Source organism: Piliocolobus tephrosceles, chromosome 1 (assembly GCF_002776525.5).
Source record: "Piliocolobus tephrosceles isolate RC106 chromosome 1, ASM277652v3, whole genome shotgun sequence".
Classification (NCBI taxonomy): domain Eukaryota; kingdom Metazoa; phylum Chordata; class Mammalia; order Primates; family Cercopithecidae; genus Piliocolobus; species Piliocolobus tephrosceles.
Window position 1 is genome coordinate 126,753,723 of NC_045434.1, and position 20,154 is coordinate 126,773,876.

The 20,154-nt window shown below is 45.9% G+C and overlaps 1 protein-coding gene across 8 annotated transcripts in view; it reads right to left on the reverse strand.

The window, feature by feature from the left end:
* SLC44A3 (solute carrier family 44 member 3) overlaps window positions 1–20,154 on the reverse strand; it is a 75,138-nt gene that overhangs the window by 34,543 nt on the left and 20,441 nt on the right. For all 8 annotated transcript variants that reach the window (XM_023231030.3, XM_023231027.3, XM_023231026.3 and 5 more), the window contains 3 exons: window positions 18,275–18,399; window positions 15,447–15,633; window positions 3,700–3,865 (listed from right to left, as the gene is read on the reverse strand). In XM_023231030.3, coding sequence (XP_023086798.1) covers window positions 3,700–3,865; window positions 15,447–15,633; window positions 18,275–18,399 — 478 coding nt within the window. The remainder of the gene's footprint in view (window positions 1–3,699; window positions 3,866–15,446; window positions 15,634–18,274; window positions 18,400–20,154) is intronic.

Genomic DNA, 20,154 nt, shown 5'->3' on the forward strand with positions numbered 1-20,154 from the left:
AACTCCCCCAATCCCCTCACACTCATTTTCCCATTCCTCCAATGTAATTACATCAAAGTTTTTAGTTAATGCTTAGTGTTTGTTATTCATACATAGATAATATGTGCTGTAAATAATATCCACAACTGATCCAAGTAGCATATTCCAATTAGATTCCCTTCCTGTACAACTTCTTTTTTTCTGAAGTTAATTGTTTCACTTTTTTTTATTAGCTTGGATTTCCATGGGCCTCACCGAATGCTTCACCAATGTGTAATGCTTTTCTTAACATGTTCGAACACACCTGGTATTCCCTCAGTTCCATTTTCTTTTCACAGTGACATCTCTCCCAGAGTCCATTGTCTACCTTGGACTGGATGCTTTCCACGCCTGCTGCACAGCTACCCTCCTGGGAATTCCTTGCTCTGCTCTGCTCTGCTCAAGCCTGTTTTCTGAAACTCATGTTTTCCTCTCTGGCTTACACATTAGTTTCAGGGGGGAACATCCCTCCTAGAAAGGATGTGGGCAGGGAAGTCTTGGGACTGCCTGTGCATGACTTTATTCTTCTTTACCCTTGACGGGTAGTAGGAATAGGCACAGAACTCTAAACTAGGTATAGACTGGCTATACAATTCTAGGTTGGAAATAATCTTTCACTAGACTCCTGTAGCCTTCCTCCATTGTTTTTCTGGTTCAGAGTTGCTGTTGAAAGTCAGATCCTATTCTGGGTCCTTGATCCTTTGCCTGTGATCTTTTTTCTCTCAGGAAGCTTCTGGGATCTTCTCTTTACTTGTGTCCTCCAGCCCTGGGAAATTTTCTTTGTTACTTCCCTCTCTTCTTTTCTTTGTTCTGTATTTCTGGAACTCATATTAGTCAGCTAGTGGGTCTCCCAAATTTATCCTCTTTTAATCCCTTCTCTCTTATTTTGTGTCTCTTTGTCTTTTTATTCTACCTTCTGAAAGAGTGCTTCCACTTTATATTTAATCCTTCAACAGAAAATGTTCACTTTTGTAATCATACTTTTAATTACTCAAGGGTCTTGTTTTCTCACTATGCCCTTCTTCTGTTGGTGGGAGGGGATTCTGGCAATATATCTTTGTTCTCTCTGATAATATTATAGTTTGTTTTGTCATTTCATTTTGCAGCCTGCATTGTCTGTGTTTTCTCTAAGCTCATTTTATTTGTACATTTTGATCTTCTTCTTTCACTTAGAGGCATTCATCATGTTTAATAATCACTGGTAAACAGTTCAAATTGAAGAGTGAGGCTCTCCAGAATGATCTGGAAGCTCTGTGTGAGGAATGTTGCTTGTTGTCTGATGAACTTCACTGTTTTGCTAGGAGTCAGGGAATCCATTTCATTGGGGGGCCCCGTATGGCACTATCTGTAGGTCTTTACTTTGGGTTAGGCAGTTTCTCCATAAAAGCATCCTCTAACCTCTTCCTAGGGAATATCAAATGAGCTGCCAATGTTCTGGGAGCTGAACTGTGGAATGGGGGTGCTGGTGTGTGTGTGCGTGGGGCCTCACTTCAGAGTTTAGGCTTTCACTTACTCACCCTGCTTTCAGTACAGAGACTTGCCCCCAGCCTCAGCTAAACCTGACACCCCAAGTCTGGCCTCTCTGCTTTCTCTCTCTGGAGAACAAACTTCCCTGTCTTCAGCTGGTGTGGAATTTGGGGGTCTAACTACTCCTTAGGAAGGCTTTCAGCTCATCTTCGGAAACACTTTTTATACTTGAACTCCTGAGCCTCTCTGGGATTCTGGGGCTCACTTCAGGGTGCATCTTATTTGTACCTCCTCATGCAGCCAACACACATGGACAGGCTGCTTCCGCTTTCTCCAGCGGGCTTGGGGCACCGCTCCACCTCCCTCTCTTTGGCTTTCACCATTTGGTTGGTGTTTCTTATCTGCTGTCATTGCCTCTCTGTTTCTCACTGTCCTGGTGTGTTTGTGCCTGTTTCAATCTTTCATGATTTTTTGAGTGGCTGGAGAAAGGGAAGAGATTAGGAGATAAACACATACACTTCACTGGAAGTCCAAATTAGAAGTCCTCATTGAAAATGCTTTGGTTTTGTTATTCTAAGATAAGACAAAATTACTGTTAGGCAAATATTACCTACCGGCAAATTTGGTTAGAATGCTCTCTTTGCCCCCTTACCTGGGAGGAAGCAATGCACACAACCCACCTCCGGTTGCTTGGAGGTTCTCAGTGCCAAGGGCAACAGCCCCTCTGTGGGTCCTCTGGAGCCTCTAATGATGGAGGCTCCGGAACTGCACCACTACATTAAAAACCCACAGTGCTGGCCGGCGCAGTGGCTCACGCCTGTAATCCCAGCACTTCGGGAGGCCGAGGTGGGTGGATCACAAGGTCAAGAGATGGAGACCATCCTGGCCAACATGGTGAAACCCCGTCTCCACTAAAAATACAAAAATTAACCAGGCGTGGTGGTGGGCACCTGTAGTCCCAGCTACTCAGGAGGCTGAGGCAGAAGAATCACTTGAACCCAGGAGGTGGAGCTTACAGTGAGCCAAGATTGTGCCACTGCACTCCAGCCTGGGTGACAGAGTGAGACTCTGTCTCAACAAACAAACAAACAAACACCCCACAGTGCTCCTTATCATCAGGAGGAAATTGCTCAATGGCAGGAATCACCCCTGGCAGACACTCTCCCCATGAAGCTCATGTTTCTCTATCATTTGGTCTAAGAGGCTAGAGGAGGATCAGCCCTATGAAGAGTAAACTTCTGTTTCTGAGCCCAGTCCTGCCATTGCCCTGGCTGGGTTCCTCTGTCCTGTGGGCTCTCACTGCCCCAGGGTGAGTCACACACACAGAAGAGGTAAAGCATTCAGGGGTGTGTGTGTTTGTGTGTATCCTCAATTGCTTTCATGATGTGAAAGGAATATAACCAGAGAAGCATGTAACGAATTCACCGGTTCCTAACTATAATATAAATTATATTTTGTAATTACATACAATTCCTTTAGGATTATATTTTTTTCCCCAAGCAAACGTTACCTGATTTTGCAGAGGACAAAGTGAGGCTCACAGAATTTACTGAAGTATATTCAAAATAGATCAGTAATTTTTCTGTCTGAAGTCAATTAGGATGGATATTCATAGGGGAGTTTGACTCTCCTTTTTTTAAATATTAAAACAATGGCAGCCGGGTGCGGTGGCTCACACCTGTAATCCCAGCACTTTGGGAGGCCGAGGCAGGTGGATCACGAGGTCAAGAGATCGAGACCATCCTGGCCAACATGGTGAAACCCCGTCTCTACTAAAAATACAAAAATTAGCCGGGCGTGGTGGCAGGCACCTGTAGTCCCAGCTACTTGGGAGACTGAGGCAGGAGAATCGCTTGAACCCGGGAAGTGGAGCTTGCAGTGAGCCCAGACCGTGCCACTGCACTCCAGCCTGGATGACAGAGCGAGACCCCTTTTTATCTTTCAAGTCTAAGCAATATGATCTCTTCCATGTTTCGCTTGTTTCTAAATTTTCTGGCTTAAAGTAAAAAGGTTGGAAATGTGACAGATTCAGGGTATACTATTTCTTCTCACCACAAAATGAGCATACACCTCAATTTTTAGCTTAGTCTTTTATTCTTGCCAACTCCTTTTAAGGGGCTAGGTCAGCATTCCCAACTATCTTTTGAGATATCAACATGAAGCACATAGATAAACCACACAGACAAATCAATAGAAAAAAAACACTGGACCTACCTGTTGAAATAGCAAGTAACCACTGCCCCCGCTATAGTCATTTGCTGGCACGCAAGGATGAATTCACTAGTCCAGATGAGGCCAATTAAATGGTAGGACCACATATACCGAATGCCCGAAAGGGGCTTATATTCCACTTGGCCGCCTTCCATAACCTGGGCAGCTCCTAAAGTTTCAAACACAAACATGCTTTACACCAGTGTTGTCCTAAGCATGAACCATGGTTCAACAAGCCATGTTTCTTTATGCTTGGCCTTTGGCATTACATAAAACAAATGCCAAAGTCAAGTACCCACCATAATTTAAAATATACAGAGCAAAAAATCAAAATCAAAAACATACATTTAACTTGTAAATAATACCAATGGTGATAATGACAGTGACCATTGGTGGGCAATTTCCAAGACACCTGACATATACTATAATACTCATCCCACTTTGTGGATGTGAAAACTGAGGTTTAGAAGAGGCAAGGAGGCTGGGTATGGTGGCTCATGCCTATAATCCCAGCACGTTGGGAGGCTGAGGTGGGCAGATCACCTGAGGTCAGGAGTTCAAGACCAGCCTGATCAACATGGTGAAAGTCCGCCTCTACTAAGAATACAAAAATTAGCCGAACATGGTGGCAGGCACCTGTAGTTCCAGCTACTCGGAAGGCTGAGGCAGGAGAATCACTTGAACCTGGAAGGCTGGGGTTGCAGTGAGCCAAGATCACGCCACTGCACTCCAGCGTGACAGAGGAAGACTCTCCAGGTAACAGAGGAAGACTCCACTCTCCAGAAAAAAAAAAAAAAAAAAAAAGAACAGGCAAGTAACTTTTGTAAAGTCTCAGAGCTCAGAATTAGCAGAAGGAGAATATAAACCTGAACACATGGGACTCTAAAAATCCGTAGTTTTCCTACCACACGACTTTGTGATGCAAACCAAACTCGGCACATTGATGACACCACACAAAGCTATTAGTATCACGTTATAGAATCCTACCTCACCAAAAATTTAAACTTTGTAAAAGAGACAAGGGTCTCTGTTATCTCAAAAGGATTTATTTCAGATTTCATTTCAAGAGCAAACTCTTAGCACATTTAAAACCTCTACTGGGCCTCAGTGTTAACCTTCCCAGGTTCAGATCCCAGCTTGACCCCTTTGTGGGTAACCCTGGACAAGTTATTTGGCTTCCTGGAGTTTTAGATTCCTTATCTGGAATAGCTGGAGGAGTTTTAGATTCCTTATCTGGAATAGCTGGAGGAGTTTTGGATTCCTTATCTAGAATACCTGTTTCCTGGTGGTATTCTGAGCATGGAGTGAGATTACTTGGAAAGCACTTGGCATAGTGTCCAGACTGTAGATAGATCGCGCTGTAAGTGATCATGGTTTATTACTATCATTAAATTTCAGGAGCAGAGTGCTACATTCAACTGAGGCCAGCAAGGTCACCTTAACAACTTTTTGCCATTCACGTGGCTATACCCTGCTTTCTTTTCTCTCCTCTAAAGAAGTCCTTGAATTAGCTCTGCTGGTAAATCCACTGGTACACCCAAATTTACTCTGCTGGTAAATCTACTGGTAAATTCACTGGTAAATCCAAATCCCAGCTTCATGGCTGCATTTGATTTCCAGATCTTTTCCCACTATGGATTTTAAAACAACTACTGCTGGGAAGAAGATGCGTGCTCTGGTCTTTGGTGAAAGCTATAGCTTGAAGAACATTTAGAGATTGTTTCATATTTCCTGTCATAGCTATAAATTGACTTTAGGTCCATCATTCAGGAGTCCTTAGAAATTCATAGTAGGGTCTGTGTGAAGGAAAGGGGAGGATATCCGTGCTGTAGATCAAAAACTGATTCCACTGACTAAGGCTGATCTTAATTCCCAAGCTCTACGTTCTGCTGAACAAGAGTCACATTGTAAGAAACAGTGGAGCAGCTTGATATACAGAGAGGTTAATATTTTATGAATGCTGGGCTCACTTTGGCTTGGAGGCGATCTCTGTTTTGGGTAATGCATGGATAAATGTCTATGCTTTTCTAAAATGGGGTGATTCAGGGCATACTTCAGGAAACATTCCCAATTCCAGAGGAGGTGGCCCCTCCCAAGCAGAGTGCCTGTTAGGTAGATGAGGTCAGTGGACTTTGAGAACCACTCTGGAATTTCAGAAGTGCTCTGAGCCAGGGAAGAAGGACCTGCTCCTCCTACAAGGCCCAGCAGTATCAGCGACAGATTATGCTTTTGCAAAACTAGGTTTACAATATCACGAATAGTTTGAGGGCAGAGAACATTTCCACAGAACAGGAAGGATGATTTCTTCAGACAGACAAAGGTTAAGTATGTCCTACAGGACCTGGATGCTAATGGGGGCCAGACTCTCCTCTCAGCTGCCCTGTGCTGTCAAGGGCACATATGCACACACCTCCCAACCTGGCACAGTCAGCGGTGGGAGCAGCTAAAGTGATGAGTCAAGATCCGCTTAGACATTATTTGGCATTCCCCCAAAGAATGGCATTTGGCATTCCCCAAAGAAGTTGAACCCGCAAATTATTTTTAAGTGATCACTATTGTTTCTGAACGTCCTTATCAAAGCCATCTTCTATTTGTTCCTGGGGCTGTTTAGGACTTTCCTTTAGGGCAGGGTTTGTCACCGACATTGTGGATCAGATCTTCGCTGGGGCTGGGACTGTCCTGCGCACTGAAGGGCGTTAGCAACATGCCTCGCCTCTCTACACAGATGCCAGGACGCTCTCCCTCCCCTCCCGCAGCCACGACAACCCAAAAATGTGTCCACACATCGCCAAATGCCACATCAGGGGCAAAAAGTCACCTGGTGGGGGGCACTTGAGAACCATTGCTTTAGACAAACGTTCAGGGACGCTCTGGCTTCAGGGCGAAAGCAGGGAAACAAGTTGGATGCAGCTTCGAGCCTGTGGTTGCAGAGCCTGTGGGTGGGGCAGACGTGCTTAGGCACACATGACTGCCCTCTCCTGGATGGCTGTGTCAATGCAGGCAAGATCCCCTCATCACATGACAGTTGCTTTGTCTCTATGGACCGGGCACTACAGCTACTATCACGGGTAGCTAACGGCTGTTAAAGGGAAGTAGACTATGGGTAGATCCCAATATATGACGGATCTCAGGGGATGGTGGTGGGAAGAGCATTGAATTGGGAGAAGGCTTGGTTCCAGGCTCAGCTTTGAAATGTGTGACAAGCAAAGTGGGCCACAGCTCTCTGATGGTGAAGATGAGAGTAGACAAGATGAACTTGGGACAGTGATTACTGGCTTGGGCTTGAGAGTCACACAGGCTGAGAGTCACATCTCTGCACTGTGCCCTGAGCAACCTCGGGCAAATAGTGGGACTTTTTTGAAATCTGCCTCATCACTTGAAATCAGAGGATAGTAATACCTACTTCTCACACCCTTGGTGATCTCGTCCTGTCTTGTGGCTTTTAGTGCAATACACATAGCTGTTATGAGTTAAGTATAATAAACTGGTAAGGCTGTTAGAATATTAAGTGCAATAGGGTCAGCTACAGTGAGTGCCACACAGGGTTAGCTATAAATGAGATATAGGTAGATAGAATTTCAATTCTGAAATTAACTTACACATTTATTGAGCATCTACTGCATGCTGGTATTACGCTGGACCTCAGCTATTGGGGGAACAATAAATGAGGCAAAAAAAAAATCAGAGAGAGGATACCGTCTGAGTGACTATCAGAAACTTACATGCCCCCATATCGGTCCATTAATTTCCCCTTCTTCTGCACAACTGTTTTATAAATCCCCCCTTCAACTTTCAAGAGCTTCCTTCCCATCCTCACTCTCAGCCAATGATCTTACCTCCTGTTTCACTGAGCAAACTGATGCAATCAGAAAACCTCCACTAGTGCCGACCAACTCACACCTAACCTGCTATCAACACAGGTCCATAATCTGAGCCCTCTCCCAGAACATCATATTAATAAATGGTCCATGATCCTACGGCCACACTTCACCAGATCCCACTCTTTCTCACCTGTGTGAACATAACTTTTCAATAATTTTCACCTTCTTCATCAAAATCTTTCTACTGAATCATTCTCAACTATCTCTCATCTTTAAGAAAAATCTACTGTGGACTCTTTCCTCTTCCAGCTTCCCCCCCATTTCTGTTCCTTTTAACAGCGAAATTGCTCAAGATTGTCTATACTTGCTCTTACAATTATTTTCCCCCCACTTTCTCTTCACCTGCTCCAATCATGATCATTCAGTGGTCAATCCTCAGTTCTTCCTTTAGCGGCAGCACTTGCCACACCGGACCACGCACATCTCTGTGAAACCCTTTACTCGCATTCCAGGGCCCCACACTCCACCCTTTCTCCTTCTGCCCCCTGGTCACTCCCTGTCAGTCTTCTTTGTTTGTTCTCCCTCATCTCCTGGGCATCCTGAATCGCCTCAAAGCACAGTCCTTGGATTTCTTCCCTTCTCTATCTACATTCATTCTAATCTCATGGTTTTAAATACCATTGATATGTTCCCAAGTTCCTAAATGTAAATCCTAGCCAGGACCTCCTCCACTAACTTCAGACTCAGATAGCTAACTGCCTACTTAACATCTCCATCTGGTGGTCTAAAAGACATCTCAATTAAAGCAACTAAAAATTAATTTCTGATCTACCCCTAAAATGCTATACTCAAATTGTTGCCCCATATATCAGTTTATGGCAAAGTTATCTTCCAGTTGCTCAGGCCAAAATCCCTCAGAGTCCTCTCCAACTCCTCTTTCTTTCATGTAACCAGAAAATCCAATTTGTTCTACCTTCAAAATAGATGCAGAATTCAATATGTCACACCACTTCCACTATTATGACCTATTCCAAGCCACCATCTTCTTCTTACTGAATCACTGCTATTAAAATGTAGTCAGGTCAAGTTTTTATTCTGCTTAAAAACCTGTAAAAACTTCCCAATTCAGGTTAGAAGCCAAAGTTCCTACAAAGGCCAGAAAGGCCCCAGGATCTGGCTGTGTGCACCCTGACTTCCCCCTGAACCAAGCTCTCCCTCACTCACTCCACTCTGGCTGAATAGGCTTCCCTTGCTGTGCCCTAGAACTCCGGCCTCTTGCCAGCCCCTGTGCCTGGGCTGTTTCCCCTTGCTTTAGATGTTCTTATGGCTCTGCACTCACCTACTTCACCTTCTCAGTGAGGCATCCCCAATCACCAAATTTAAAATGACACCCTGCTCCCTCATGCATTTCCTATTTGTCCTTTCTGCTTAATTTTTCTCCATGCCACTTATCAACTTTTAAAGTACTATAACATTGACTGATTTATTTTATTTAAGGCCCGTCTCCTTCTACCCTCCAAACTGGAAGAAAAGCTATAGCTCTAGCATTTTTAACAGGGTCTGTACACAGTAAATATTTAATAAATATTTGTTGGTTGAATGAATGAATGGATATATCTTCCTCAAGTAATATATCTATTAAAGAGATTTGGAGACAATTTTCTAGAGATCTTCCTTGAGAACATCAAAATAATCTGAAAGATATTCATAATGCAGTTAGCTGTAAGTCTGGATATTATTAGCAAGCTTTAAAGCATTTCAAAAGACTAAGGTGATATAATGATTGTTGCAGATGGCAGTTCCTTAAGGAAGGCAGTCCAGCTGGTTGGGATAATTCCCCAAGGGAAGCAGGCCTAATTTGGAGGGGTTCTACTTTCTAGCACATTCTGTGCACTTGGCCTTGTCCAGCACACTGACCCAAGGGTCCTGCCAGCCCCAGTCTGCTGACACTCATCCTGCCTGTGTCTCGCACTAGCTTCGGCTTCTGCTCTGGTAGCATGAGGATTAGGAGAAAAGAGAGGAAAGTCTCATTGACAGGCAGCCTGCAATATATGAGCTCTTCATGTATCCATCTCATTTCACACCCATGACACTGATGTGATGTTACTCCCTGGGTCAGCACCCCTAACTGAATCCATTCAGGTATGGAACTGAGCTAAGAGACACAGAAAGAAAAAGGCATGGTCCTGGCCCTCACATGTTCTTCCTCTTGTGGGATGACAATACATCTTGCTTTATTGTTCATCGCACTTATCACTAAGGAATGCATATTTCCTTATTCACTGCCTCTCTGCCCACCCACTAGAATGTCAGGCCTGAAGAGCAGAACCGCTGTCTTGTTCACTGCTGTATCTCAAGTACCCAGGGCATGTAGTGTGACTCCAGGGCTGACAGGGCATACAATCTCATACAACAATGAGATAAATCATTGTTGAAAGAATGAAGAATATAAAATATGCAAGGAAAAAAATGGAGGAGAAATAGATCAAAGTATGGCTGATAAATTTATAGGAGATTTTCCGAGAAGAATAATACTCAAAACCAATCTTGAAGAATGACTAGTTTGAGGAAGCAGTTTAGTGGGAGAGTTGGGGTGAGAGGTGGGCAGGGGAGGGGATTCTAGAGGAAGATCCCAACAGAAGCAAAGGAATGGGGATGTACATGAAGACTGCTTCCTTTGCACCTTCCCAAAGGGACCAGGAACTTCTGAAATGCAGGAGCTGTTACAGCTCTCTCCTGTGCAACCTCCCTTTACTCTTTTCCTAGAACAAGACTGGGCCACTAGCAGGCTTTTGCAAAACAACTTCAATTATCTTCTAGATCTCTAATAACTTAAAAAAACAGACAATTTTCTTTTAAATTGTGTTATTGAATGTGCCAGAGAAAGCAAAGAATAAACCACAGAACTGAAGGTACTAGATGTTTCTTGGTCAACATTAATTCCTAATACAAAAAATACATATGGTTCCTTATTTGCAAGGCAAAGCTCTTGTCTCATCTCAGCCTCCTAACATCCTTGTGAGGCAACCTTACATCAGTTTTCCATTGCAAAAATGGCAAAAAGGAAGCACAGAGGCAGAGCCAGCCTGGGTTCCAGGTCATTTGATGGGAAACCTATGGAAAGCCCTCTGTCTGACCCTGCTGCCTCCTTTCCAAGCCCACCCCTTTGGATATCCCAAGTACATGGTGTATGCTGTGTGCAGCCCTGTGATTAAATCTTCTAACTGTAGCAAAGACCTGGAGGGAAGCCCCCACCCCTGCAAAAATCCAATATAGGTCTCTTCTATTGTACAGACTCTGGAGCTTCCAGACCATCTTAATGACCACTGGAGGTGACCAGGTCATCTGAGCTCTTTCCAACCCACCAGATTACCAAGGTTACCACAGTTTTCACTTTTTCCTATTGGATTTTAGTAGTTCCTGTCATATTGCTGGTAACAGACAAATTCCAATGGACTAATAAATGTCATTGTTGGGTGGTGCAGGATGGAGTCTTGATAAGATCTGCTGAACAAAAAATCCCCAAACAAGTCGGAATTTGTCAACTAGTTAAGAGAATAATTAACGGTCATTAGAAAAATAGTACATCTGGGCAAAAATGATCAACCCAAGTTTGCTCCTATCTCTTTTTTTTTTTTTTTCTAATGCAGCAAAAAAGCAGTATTCATTCAGCCATCTGACACAACTTAAACAACTACTTGTGTGGTTCACACCTATAATCCCAACACCTTGGGAGGCCAAAGCGGGTGGACTGCTTGAGCCCAGGATTTCTAGACCAGCCGGGCAACATGGCAAAATCCTGTCTCTACAAAAAAAGTACAAAAATTAGCTAGGCACAGTGGCACGTGCAGCCCCAGCTACTGGAGAGGCTGAGGTGGGAGGATCACTTGAGCCTGGAGGTTGATGCTACACTTGAGCCTGAGCAACAGATTGAGGCCCTGTCTCAAGAAAAACAAACAAACAAAACCAACAAAAACAACCATTTCCACACTGAGGACGCCCACACACAAAACCGGGCGCTAACTGAAGAGTGTGTCTGTTCCCCTGAAGCTGCCTGTGGGAGGTGGATTGAGACAATCGGGCACTGTGCAGTGGGCTCGCCACCCGACCACCTGGCGCCTCTTCACAACAGGTGAAAGCGGCTCAGAGTCCCTCTCAAGTGTTAGCTGGGGCATCTTCTGAAGATCAAAAAGTGATGCAGCTGCTGATCTGCCCAGCTGCAGAACCAGGCTCTCTGGCACTGGTGAAAAGGCCTCTGAGAACAAAGGGGCCCTGTGCACCTGGGTCGGCCACAGGCAGGTGGAAGGAGGGGACAGGTGATTTGGTTTCTATGATGCCTGACCCCAACGGGGTGGGGGGGGTGGTGGTGGCTCTGCGTGGCACCTTCTCTCCTGAAAAGCCTAAAATCGACCTGCTCATAGATGCCTCCCATAGGTCCGGGACACCCAGTTTCCTTTCTGGCCCCTCGACTGTTCTCGCTGTTTACTGCTTGCACTGACAGTGAATTGTCACACTTCACTGCGTGATCCTGAGAGGTGGCTGCAGAATGACACACTACCTTCAGCCCTGAAGAATAACCTCCACGTCTCTCTGCAGTAGAGGCCACTAAGCCCTGGGCCCAACCTAGGCCTAGGCAGGGGCACAGGCTGGCAGTTAAGGGGCACAGGCTGACAGTTCACGCCCAAGCCGGCCTTAGGGCTTGTTCCTCTCTGATTTCACTGGCCTGGGCTCTTCCCTTGACCCCTGTGGCCAGGTCCTCTCCTTGTGCTGTCTTGACCCCTGCTGCATCCCCCTTTGTCTCTTTCTGTATTTTCTGACCTGGCAATTTCCAGCCTGCCTTCTGAGAAGCCCTCTCTGACTCGCAGCATGGGTTACAGCCTTGTTCCGGTGCTCCCGCAGCTCCCCAGATTTCTCTAATCATCATATCCATCAACCTTCGCTGCAATCACATGTTTCATTGTTGGACCATCCTGCTCGACTGTAAGTACTGAGGGCAGAGAGACGACCTCAGTCTTGTTCTCTACCTCCCACTAGTGCCGTGCTCAGCACCTCATCCCCACAGTGCCCACCAAATACTTCTCAATTTAATTAAAACCATCCCTGCTCCAAAACATCATGGGGTCTAGCCATAGACACAGTTCCCCTTACCCAGATTCACAGCCAACAGGAGCCCCCTGGCTGGACTGGCTGCACCGAAGGAGGCAGGAAGAGGAGGGTCCTTCACTGGTCCTGAGCCATATTTCCTAAGAACTCACTGTTTCTCTGGTGATTCTCTAGAGGCGAGGGTACAAGCCCTATAGTGCCACTGCCCAGGGCCACTGCCACCACCTCCATCACACCTCATCCCCAGCTTGCTCTGGCTGTCAACCTCGAGCCCCAGACACATTATGGGCACAGCTCACATCCACTAGCCAACTGCTATGGTCCCCAATGAAGCTCAGCTTCATCCTAAGCAAATTTGAAGAGGCCTATTTTTATTTCCTAGCTTTCAATCTCAGATGCAAGGGAGGTGTAAGGTAGTGGAAAGAGCACAGGCTCTGTTCCAAAGCTCTGGAGTCACAGCACATCATGCCTCCCAGCTGTGTGACCTCGGACACATGACTTCCTCAGAACCTCAATTTTCTTGCCCGTAACTTGAGCATAACAATACCCACGTCACATGGGGACCGATGCCTGGGGGACAGAACAGAAGAAAGCATCCATACAGAGATTCGAATCTAGGACATTTTCAACAAAGGTTTGTTTCACTTCATGCACCGGGGCCATTGCCCTTCCCTTCTGACCAGGGCTGAGCCCACTTCAAGCTCCCTTGAGGAAGACCATCCAGTGCTGAGACTTCACCTGTCTCATGATATCTATTCTCCCCTCTTTTCTTGGTAATGGAACCTCTGATTTTTAAATGGTGCGTGGCTGCTGAAAATGAAACTACATTTCCTGGTGTCCCTTGCAGACAAGTGCTGCTATGTAACTGGGACCTGGCTGGTGAGGTGTGGGTGGAAGCGCCACCTGTGACTTCTGGGAGGGGCATGCTCGCTTTCCTCCCTGCCACCCTCAAGGTCGGAATAAGGCATGGCAGTGGGAGCCTGAGCAGCCGTTCACTATGAGGTGGAAGCAAGGGTAGAGGCTGCAGAAGAAGAAAGCGGGTGCCTGAGTCCTTGAGCTCTAGGGAACTAGGTGGGAATGGATCCTCTCCGTGTGGACTTCATCTGTATGACAGAGAAATTACCTTACATCCTACTTTAGCCACTGTTGTTTTGAGTTTTCTTTCACTCCTAGACAAACCTCATTCTGATGGATTATACTCCTTTGCCCAACGTTCCTCCCTGGGTAATTATCAGAAGTTCACTGCAGGCCTTCAGCGAGCTTCCAGGGAGCCCCCAGCAGAAGAATGCCCCTATGCATCTCTGAAGGTGGAAACATAGGCCTCCAAGGGCTGCATCTTCCAGGGAGCCTGCTGACCATCTTGGCACTGTGGCCTCAGTTAGCTCCAGAGGAGAAGGAAGGGGACTGAGTTACTAAGAATCTATTACATAGCAGCTGTTCTTACTTATATAACTGGAGCCGGTAAAGGACAAGATAAACTTGAGAAAACATTAAGGAACTGCATCAGCCTTGCTGCTTTGACATCAGCTGTGGTCCTTATCTGTCTGGTGACAGTCTCAGGAAGCCACTTACTCTTTTGTACTTGCATCCATGTGTACTGAATTTGGGTCTTAAGAAAATCAAAGAGGAGTTAGAAGAGATCTAGACAGTGCCACTCAAAGTGTGGTCCACAGACAAGCTCACATTGTTAGTGAGATAAACAGCTTGTGCCAGAATGTAGATCAACTGCATCACTAAGCACATTGTTTCTCAGCTGACATTGTTTTTTCCATAGCAAGATTTTCTCAATGAAGGAAGCAATGGATTGATGTCCATTCTAGCTAAGCTCCTTATCTGGCTTCAGACTGTACTCTGAATAGTGCTGCTTTAGAATATTGTTGCCCTGTTATGGAGCTTTACAAAAACATATACTAGGTCCCACCCCAAACCACGTGAATCAGAATCTCTGAGGCTGGGGCCCAGATAACTGCATTTTAATAAAGCACCAAAGCTGATTCTGTGAAATAGCCCAGGTGAAGAACGACTATGTGGATATGAAAAAAGGATGGAGGAGAGAATCTTGTCTTTTCAGGACCAAGGCATGTGAACTATGAGTTTGCTTTAAGTGTACACTGGCTCTGCTGGGCATAACACATTTTTTTTTTTCTTTTGAGACGGAGTCTTGCTCTGTCACCCAGGCTGGAGGGCAGTGGCATGATCTTGGCTCACTGCACGCTCCACCTCCCAGGTTCAAGCAATTATCCTACCTCAGCCTCCCAAGCAGCTGGGACTACAGATGCATGCCACCATGCCCAGCTAATTTTTGTATTTTTAGTAGAGACAGGGTTTCACCATGTTGTTCAGGCTGGTCTCGAACTCCTGACCTCATGATCTACCCCCCTCAGCCTACCAAAGTGCTGGGATTACAGGCATGAGCCAGAGCACCTGGCCACATAACACATTTTTAATAGAGTCTTTCCTGGTTTGATAAACCTACTGGTTTGATAGGGTTGGCAAATTACCTTGGAAAAAATTTATACCTGGAGACATCTGGTAACATTCTTACTATTGGCCTTTGTTCATGTTGCAGTTTTTCCTAGAGCTTTCAGTCCTTACTGAATTTATTCTCTCATGAAACACAAAACCAGCTTCTTTAAAACCAATACAAAAGAGGTAAAAGAACTCCCCACTTTCCCCCATGACAGAGCCCCTAACACCATCACTGCTGTCATCAGACACCTCTGGCTGAATGAGGGCTTTGGCGCCTACAGAAACAGGCTAATGGTTCCAAAATGGTCTTCTGTGTATGACTCCAAGGTGATGGAACCCATACCCACTGTCCCTTACCTGCAGTTCCCAGGCTCAGCAGCACAGCCACCCAGAGGACCCAGAAGAAAATGAGGATGGCAAATGTCCATAGTGGCTGGAACAGCAGGAAGGGAGCACTGCTGATGGCTTTATTTGTGATTTGGAAAAGCTCAACTGTCAATTTTATTCTCTTTCTGAGAACAAAAATCAAGACGAGCAGGACCGCCTGGTGAAAAAGTGGTTTGAGTAAATTACTTTCAAAGAATGGAGAACTGGGTAGAGCTTAAAGCAAGCCCTAATATTATTATGACATCTCAGCAAACAGCTCTTTTAAGATAGTTACTCACTACTTTGTTATAGTTTTACAGGTGCATTCGCAAACACTAATTGAGCATCTAGTAAGTGCTGGCCCCTGGAATAGATCTTAATAGATATAATAGTGAACAAGACACAGTCCCTCCATAAAAGACCTTGTAGTCTGGTCAGAGAAAAATATAAAATGAGAATAAGGTCTTCTAATGTCAAGGAACTGTCTTATATCCTCCCCTCCACATCCCACAGAACCCAAGATATTGCAAAAGGCAAGCGAATATGAGTACGAGGCAAAAAGACTCAAAGCCACCTTCTGTGCCTTCTTCTAGCATTCCCTCCCTGCATATAAACATTTACAAATCTCATATTAACGAAAGAAACCATACTGCACTCCTCCAACCCCATCCAGCCACTGCCATCTCTTACTCCTTTCATGGCCGAGCCTCTTGCCTTGTCTACACCCATCGTCTGTACTTCCATACTCCAACTAATTCTTCAACCACCTGCAAACATCCAGACCCCAACATACTTTTGAAATGGCTCTCCCTGAAGTCACTCCATGTGACCTCCTGAGTTTTAAATGCCATAGAAACATTCCAGGTCTTGCTTGACTTCAGCATGGCATCAGATCCCTTGTCCACTCCCCTTTTCTCAAAACTTTTTCCTCCTTTGGCTTCCATGATCTTTCCTTTAGCTCTCCTACTTCTTTAATTGCTGCTTCTTGAGATCTTCCAGGGGTATCTCCTATTCCTCTGTGCTGTTAGCATCCTTCCTAGATGCTGACAACCTCCAAATAAAAACCTCCAGCCTCACATTTCTCTAGGTGCTGGAAGAATAAGCACATCGGTTATTGACAAGGCCATGGATGCCCTACAGTATGTCAAACTCAATTTATCCTGAATCAAATTCATTATCTTCACATTAGAACCTCCTCTTCCCCCTGTATTCTTTATCTCTACTGGCCCTAATTTTTCTGGATTCTCCAAGAGTAAGTTAGGTTCCCCTCTTCTGTGCTTCCACTTTATTCCACACTTACCCTACTGTACTATTTAACATATTCTATAAATGTTTTCTCATCTGAATCTCCCATTAGATTAGGCTCCTAGGGAGCAGGGCCTTTCTTATTGTCAAGGACTGGCAAAGTACCCAGCACAATCCCGGTTACCTCTGGTTCAGTTTCCTCAATACCTCTCATGCCATCCTTTCCTCTCTATTTCCACTGCTGATGCCATAGCTCGAGTCTCAGCCTCTTTCTTCTAGACCCCAATAACCTCATTAGCTTTCTGCATTTAACCTCCCTGACCCCCCCCCCCCCCCCCCCCCATCCCTCTTCCCCCCCCCCGCGCAGGAGACCCTTGGAAAGTGCAAAGACAAAAGACGGTGTTTCCCGGCTCAAAATCTGTCCAAGGCGCCCCATTGCCTCTGAAGAAAGAACAAACCTATCATCATTGCAGATCAGGACCTTCCTGACATGACCCTCCCTGCACCTGCATCTCAGGCTTCCATCAAGGGAACTTCCTGCAAGTCACTCCCCTGCCCATGTGTCCTCATGCATGCTGTGCCCTTGGCCTGAGATGCTCTTTCTCTTTCTCTTCCAGTGTCCAGTGTCTTTCTCTTCCAGTGTCCAGCCTGGTCCCCGCCAGTGTCCAGCCTGGTCCCCGCCTGAGGCAAGAGCAACCAAGTGCTTTACTTTATTGTACCCTTGCTCCCTGGCACATTTTATGTGAAGATCACAAACCCAAAACCTCGCCGTGGAAAGGAGAAAATGTGAAAACTACCAAATATGGGAATAGAAGGATTTCCTATGAGAGAATTTTGTTGGTGTGAGAATCTGCGTTTGCTGCAAGATTCAGTGTGTTTGTGGAAACCCCTGGCTGCAGCTGTTCCACAGAACAGTCAGTAACCAACACACCAGCAACGACGACTCTGGGTGACCTGAAGCCAGTGCAGGGCCTGCCCCAGGGCCTTGTGATTGTAGCCTTCCTAATGGCCCCTGGAGAGGGTCCTGAATGACATTTGGTTGCCAACCACTCACCGCCAGTAACTAATACCTGCTCCCTCAATATTCTAAGGTGGCCTGTTTTCAACTAGAGAGTTCACTGAGGAGGCAGCAGGTTCTTTGAACACCAAAATAACCCAGTGGCCAGTGGGTTTGGAAACAAAGGGCTCTGTGTGCTAGAGGGCAGTGGGAGCTGAGCATACACTGGCAAAAGGAAACTGCTCCTCACAAACAGGGAATGGGAACCACCGTAAGCCTGCCTCCGCCCATCCACCATGCCCACCTTGTAGCCCCTCAGGGCTAAGAACAATGCAACAACAGGGATAATACAGCAGTCTCTGGGAGGTGGCAGAAATGACTTGGGAAGAACTAAAACCTTTTTTTCTTATTTTCGGAGGGTTTTGATTTATTCCTATACAGTTATCTCAAATCCAAAGAAGGCACATTCTGAATCAAAAGAAAAACAAATTCTAGTTGTTTTTGGCTAGAATTCAATGATTTGGATTTCAGAGTTCTGGCTGGCTACCTGACCTACTGCTGGAAGAGCATTTCTTACCGTGATGCCTGTAGATACGATAGCAAACCCCAGCACACACTTCATATTTTCCCTTTCTGTGTCCAATTCTATGCTGAGGTCATTGGTATAGTCATAATACAGCCACCATAAGACACCGCAGACAACTAGAAAAGAGAACAGCAGCAGAGCTCAGGGCACGCGCCGTAAGATCACTTTTCCCCAGCACTCAGAATCATTCAGGGAAGTCCAGCCACTGCCCACTGGCTGTGTGGCGCTGCTATGGCACAGGGTCCCAAATACTCAGACCCAACAGGCAACTGCTGCCCTCTGAAGAAGCTGGGCAGAGCCAGGGCAACCCATAGAGGACCCACAAGTTCCGGGATGATGCTTGTTTTGGGAGACCCAGGATGGTGACCCCAGAACACAGGCGCCTAACCCACAGGTTGGGTCTGGACACGAGCAGGAGGAAAACCCCATGGACAGGATGGTGAGAGGGACAATGCTAGAGCTCACTGTCTAAATGTTTTAAGCAAGCTCTGCTGGTGATAACTCCTGTGGGAGCCTGGATGCTGGCTGCTCACCCACAAAACTGGGCGAATTTACATGGCCTGTGGGAATCACGGAAGTCAGAAGGTCATTTGGAAGATGCCCTGATGTTGCAAGTACTCTACATTTGGGTAAGAAATACCACCTTATGCCATATCCACAGTAACTATAGGAAGGTTGGAGTGGACAGGAAGAAACCTCCCTCAGAAGTCATTGTGCCTGTCCTCCAACACAGGGCTACAGGGCTCCAAGCTGCTGAGGGCAGAGCTGATGACTCAGGGGAATGGAACATGACAATCATGTCAGTTTTTAAAAATTAAAATATAGTCATCACTGCATGATGATATTTGGATCAACAATGGACTGCATATATGATGGTGGTTCATGAGATTAATAGTAGTGTACTTTTCTGTGTTTAGATGTGTTTAAATACACAAATACTGACCATTCTGTTACAGCTGCCACCAGTATTCTGTACAGTTTAGCACGCTGTGCAGGTTGGTAGCCTAGGAGTAATAGGTTATACTATGTGCCCGGGTGTGTAGTAGGCCCTACCATCTAGGTTTGTGTAAGTGCACTCCATCATGTTCACACAATGAGGAAATTGCTGAGTGATGCATTTCTCAGAACACATCCCTCCCTGTCATTAAGTCACCAATTGGTAAATGGCTGCTGCCTTGAGCCTCCTGTGTGCCCTTGTCCCTCAGATCTCTTTCCCAACAACTGCTGGTGAGATCCACAATCCAGCAATCGGGAGGGAAATATGGGCATAGTACAAGGTCTCCAGGACTCTGCTTCCATGCAGGCCTGTGTGTCTTCTGGCTGGTCAGAGCCTTTGCTTGACAACTGTGGGCACCCATGTGCCAATGGGTGAGGTGCACATTCAGAAGAAATCCTTTAAAATACTCCCAATGGGTACTGGGATTCTCTTTTAACATTATGGATACAGGCTCACGCTATTGGAAAGTTCATCTCAGGGGCAGCATAGCATAGCAGAAAAAACAACAGATTTGGCTGGATGTGGTGACTCACGCCTGTAATCCCAGCACTTTGGGAGGCCAAGGTGGGTGGATCACTTAAGCTCAGGAGTTGGAGACCAGCCTGTGCAACATGGCAAAACCCCGTCTCTACAAAAAATACAAAAATTAGCTGGGTGTAGTGGCATGTGCCTGCAGTCCCAGCTACTTGAGGGGCTGAGACAGGGGGATTACTTGAGCCCAGGAGGTTGAGGCTACAGTGAGCCACTTTCACACCATGGCATTCCAGCCTGGGCAATAAAGTGAAAGCCTGCGAAGGAAGGAAGGAAGGAAGAAAGGAAGGAAGGAAGGAAGGAAGGAAGGAAGGAAGGAAGGAAGGAAGGAAGGAAGGAAGGA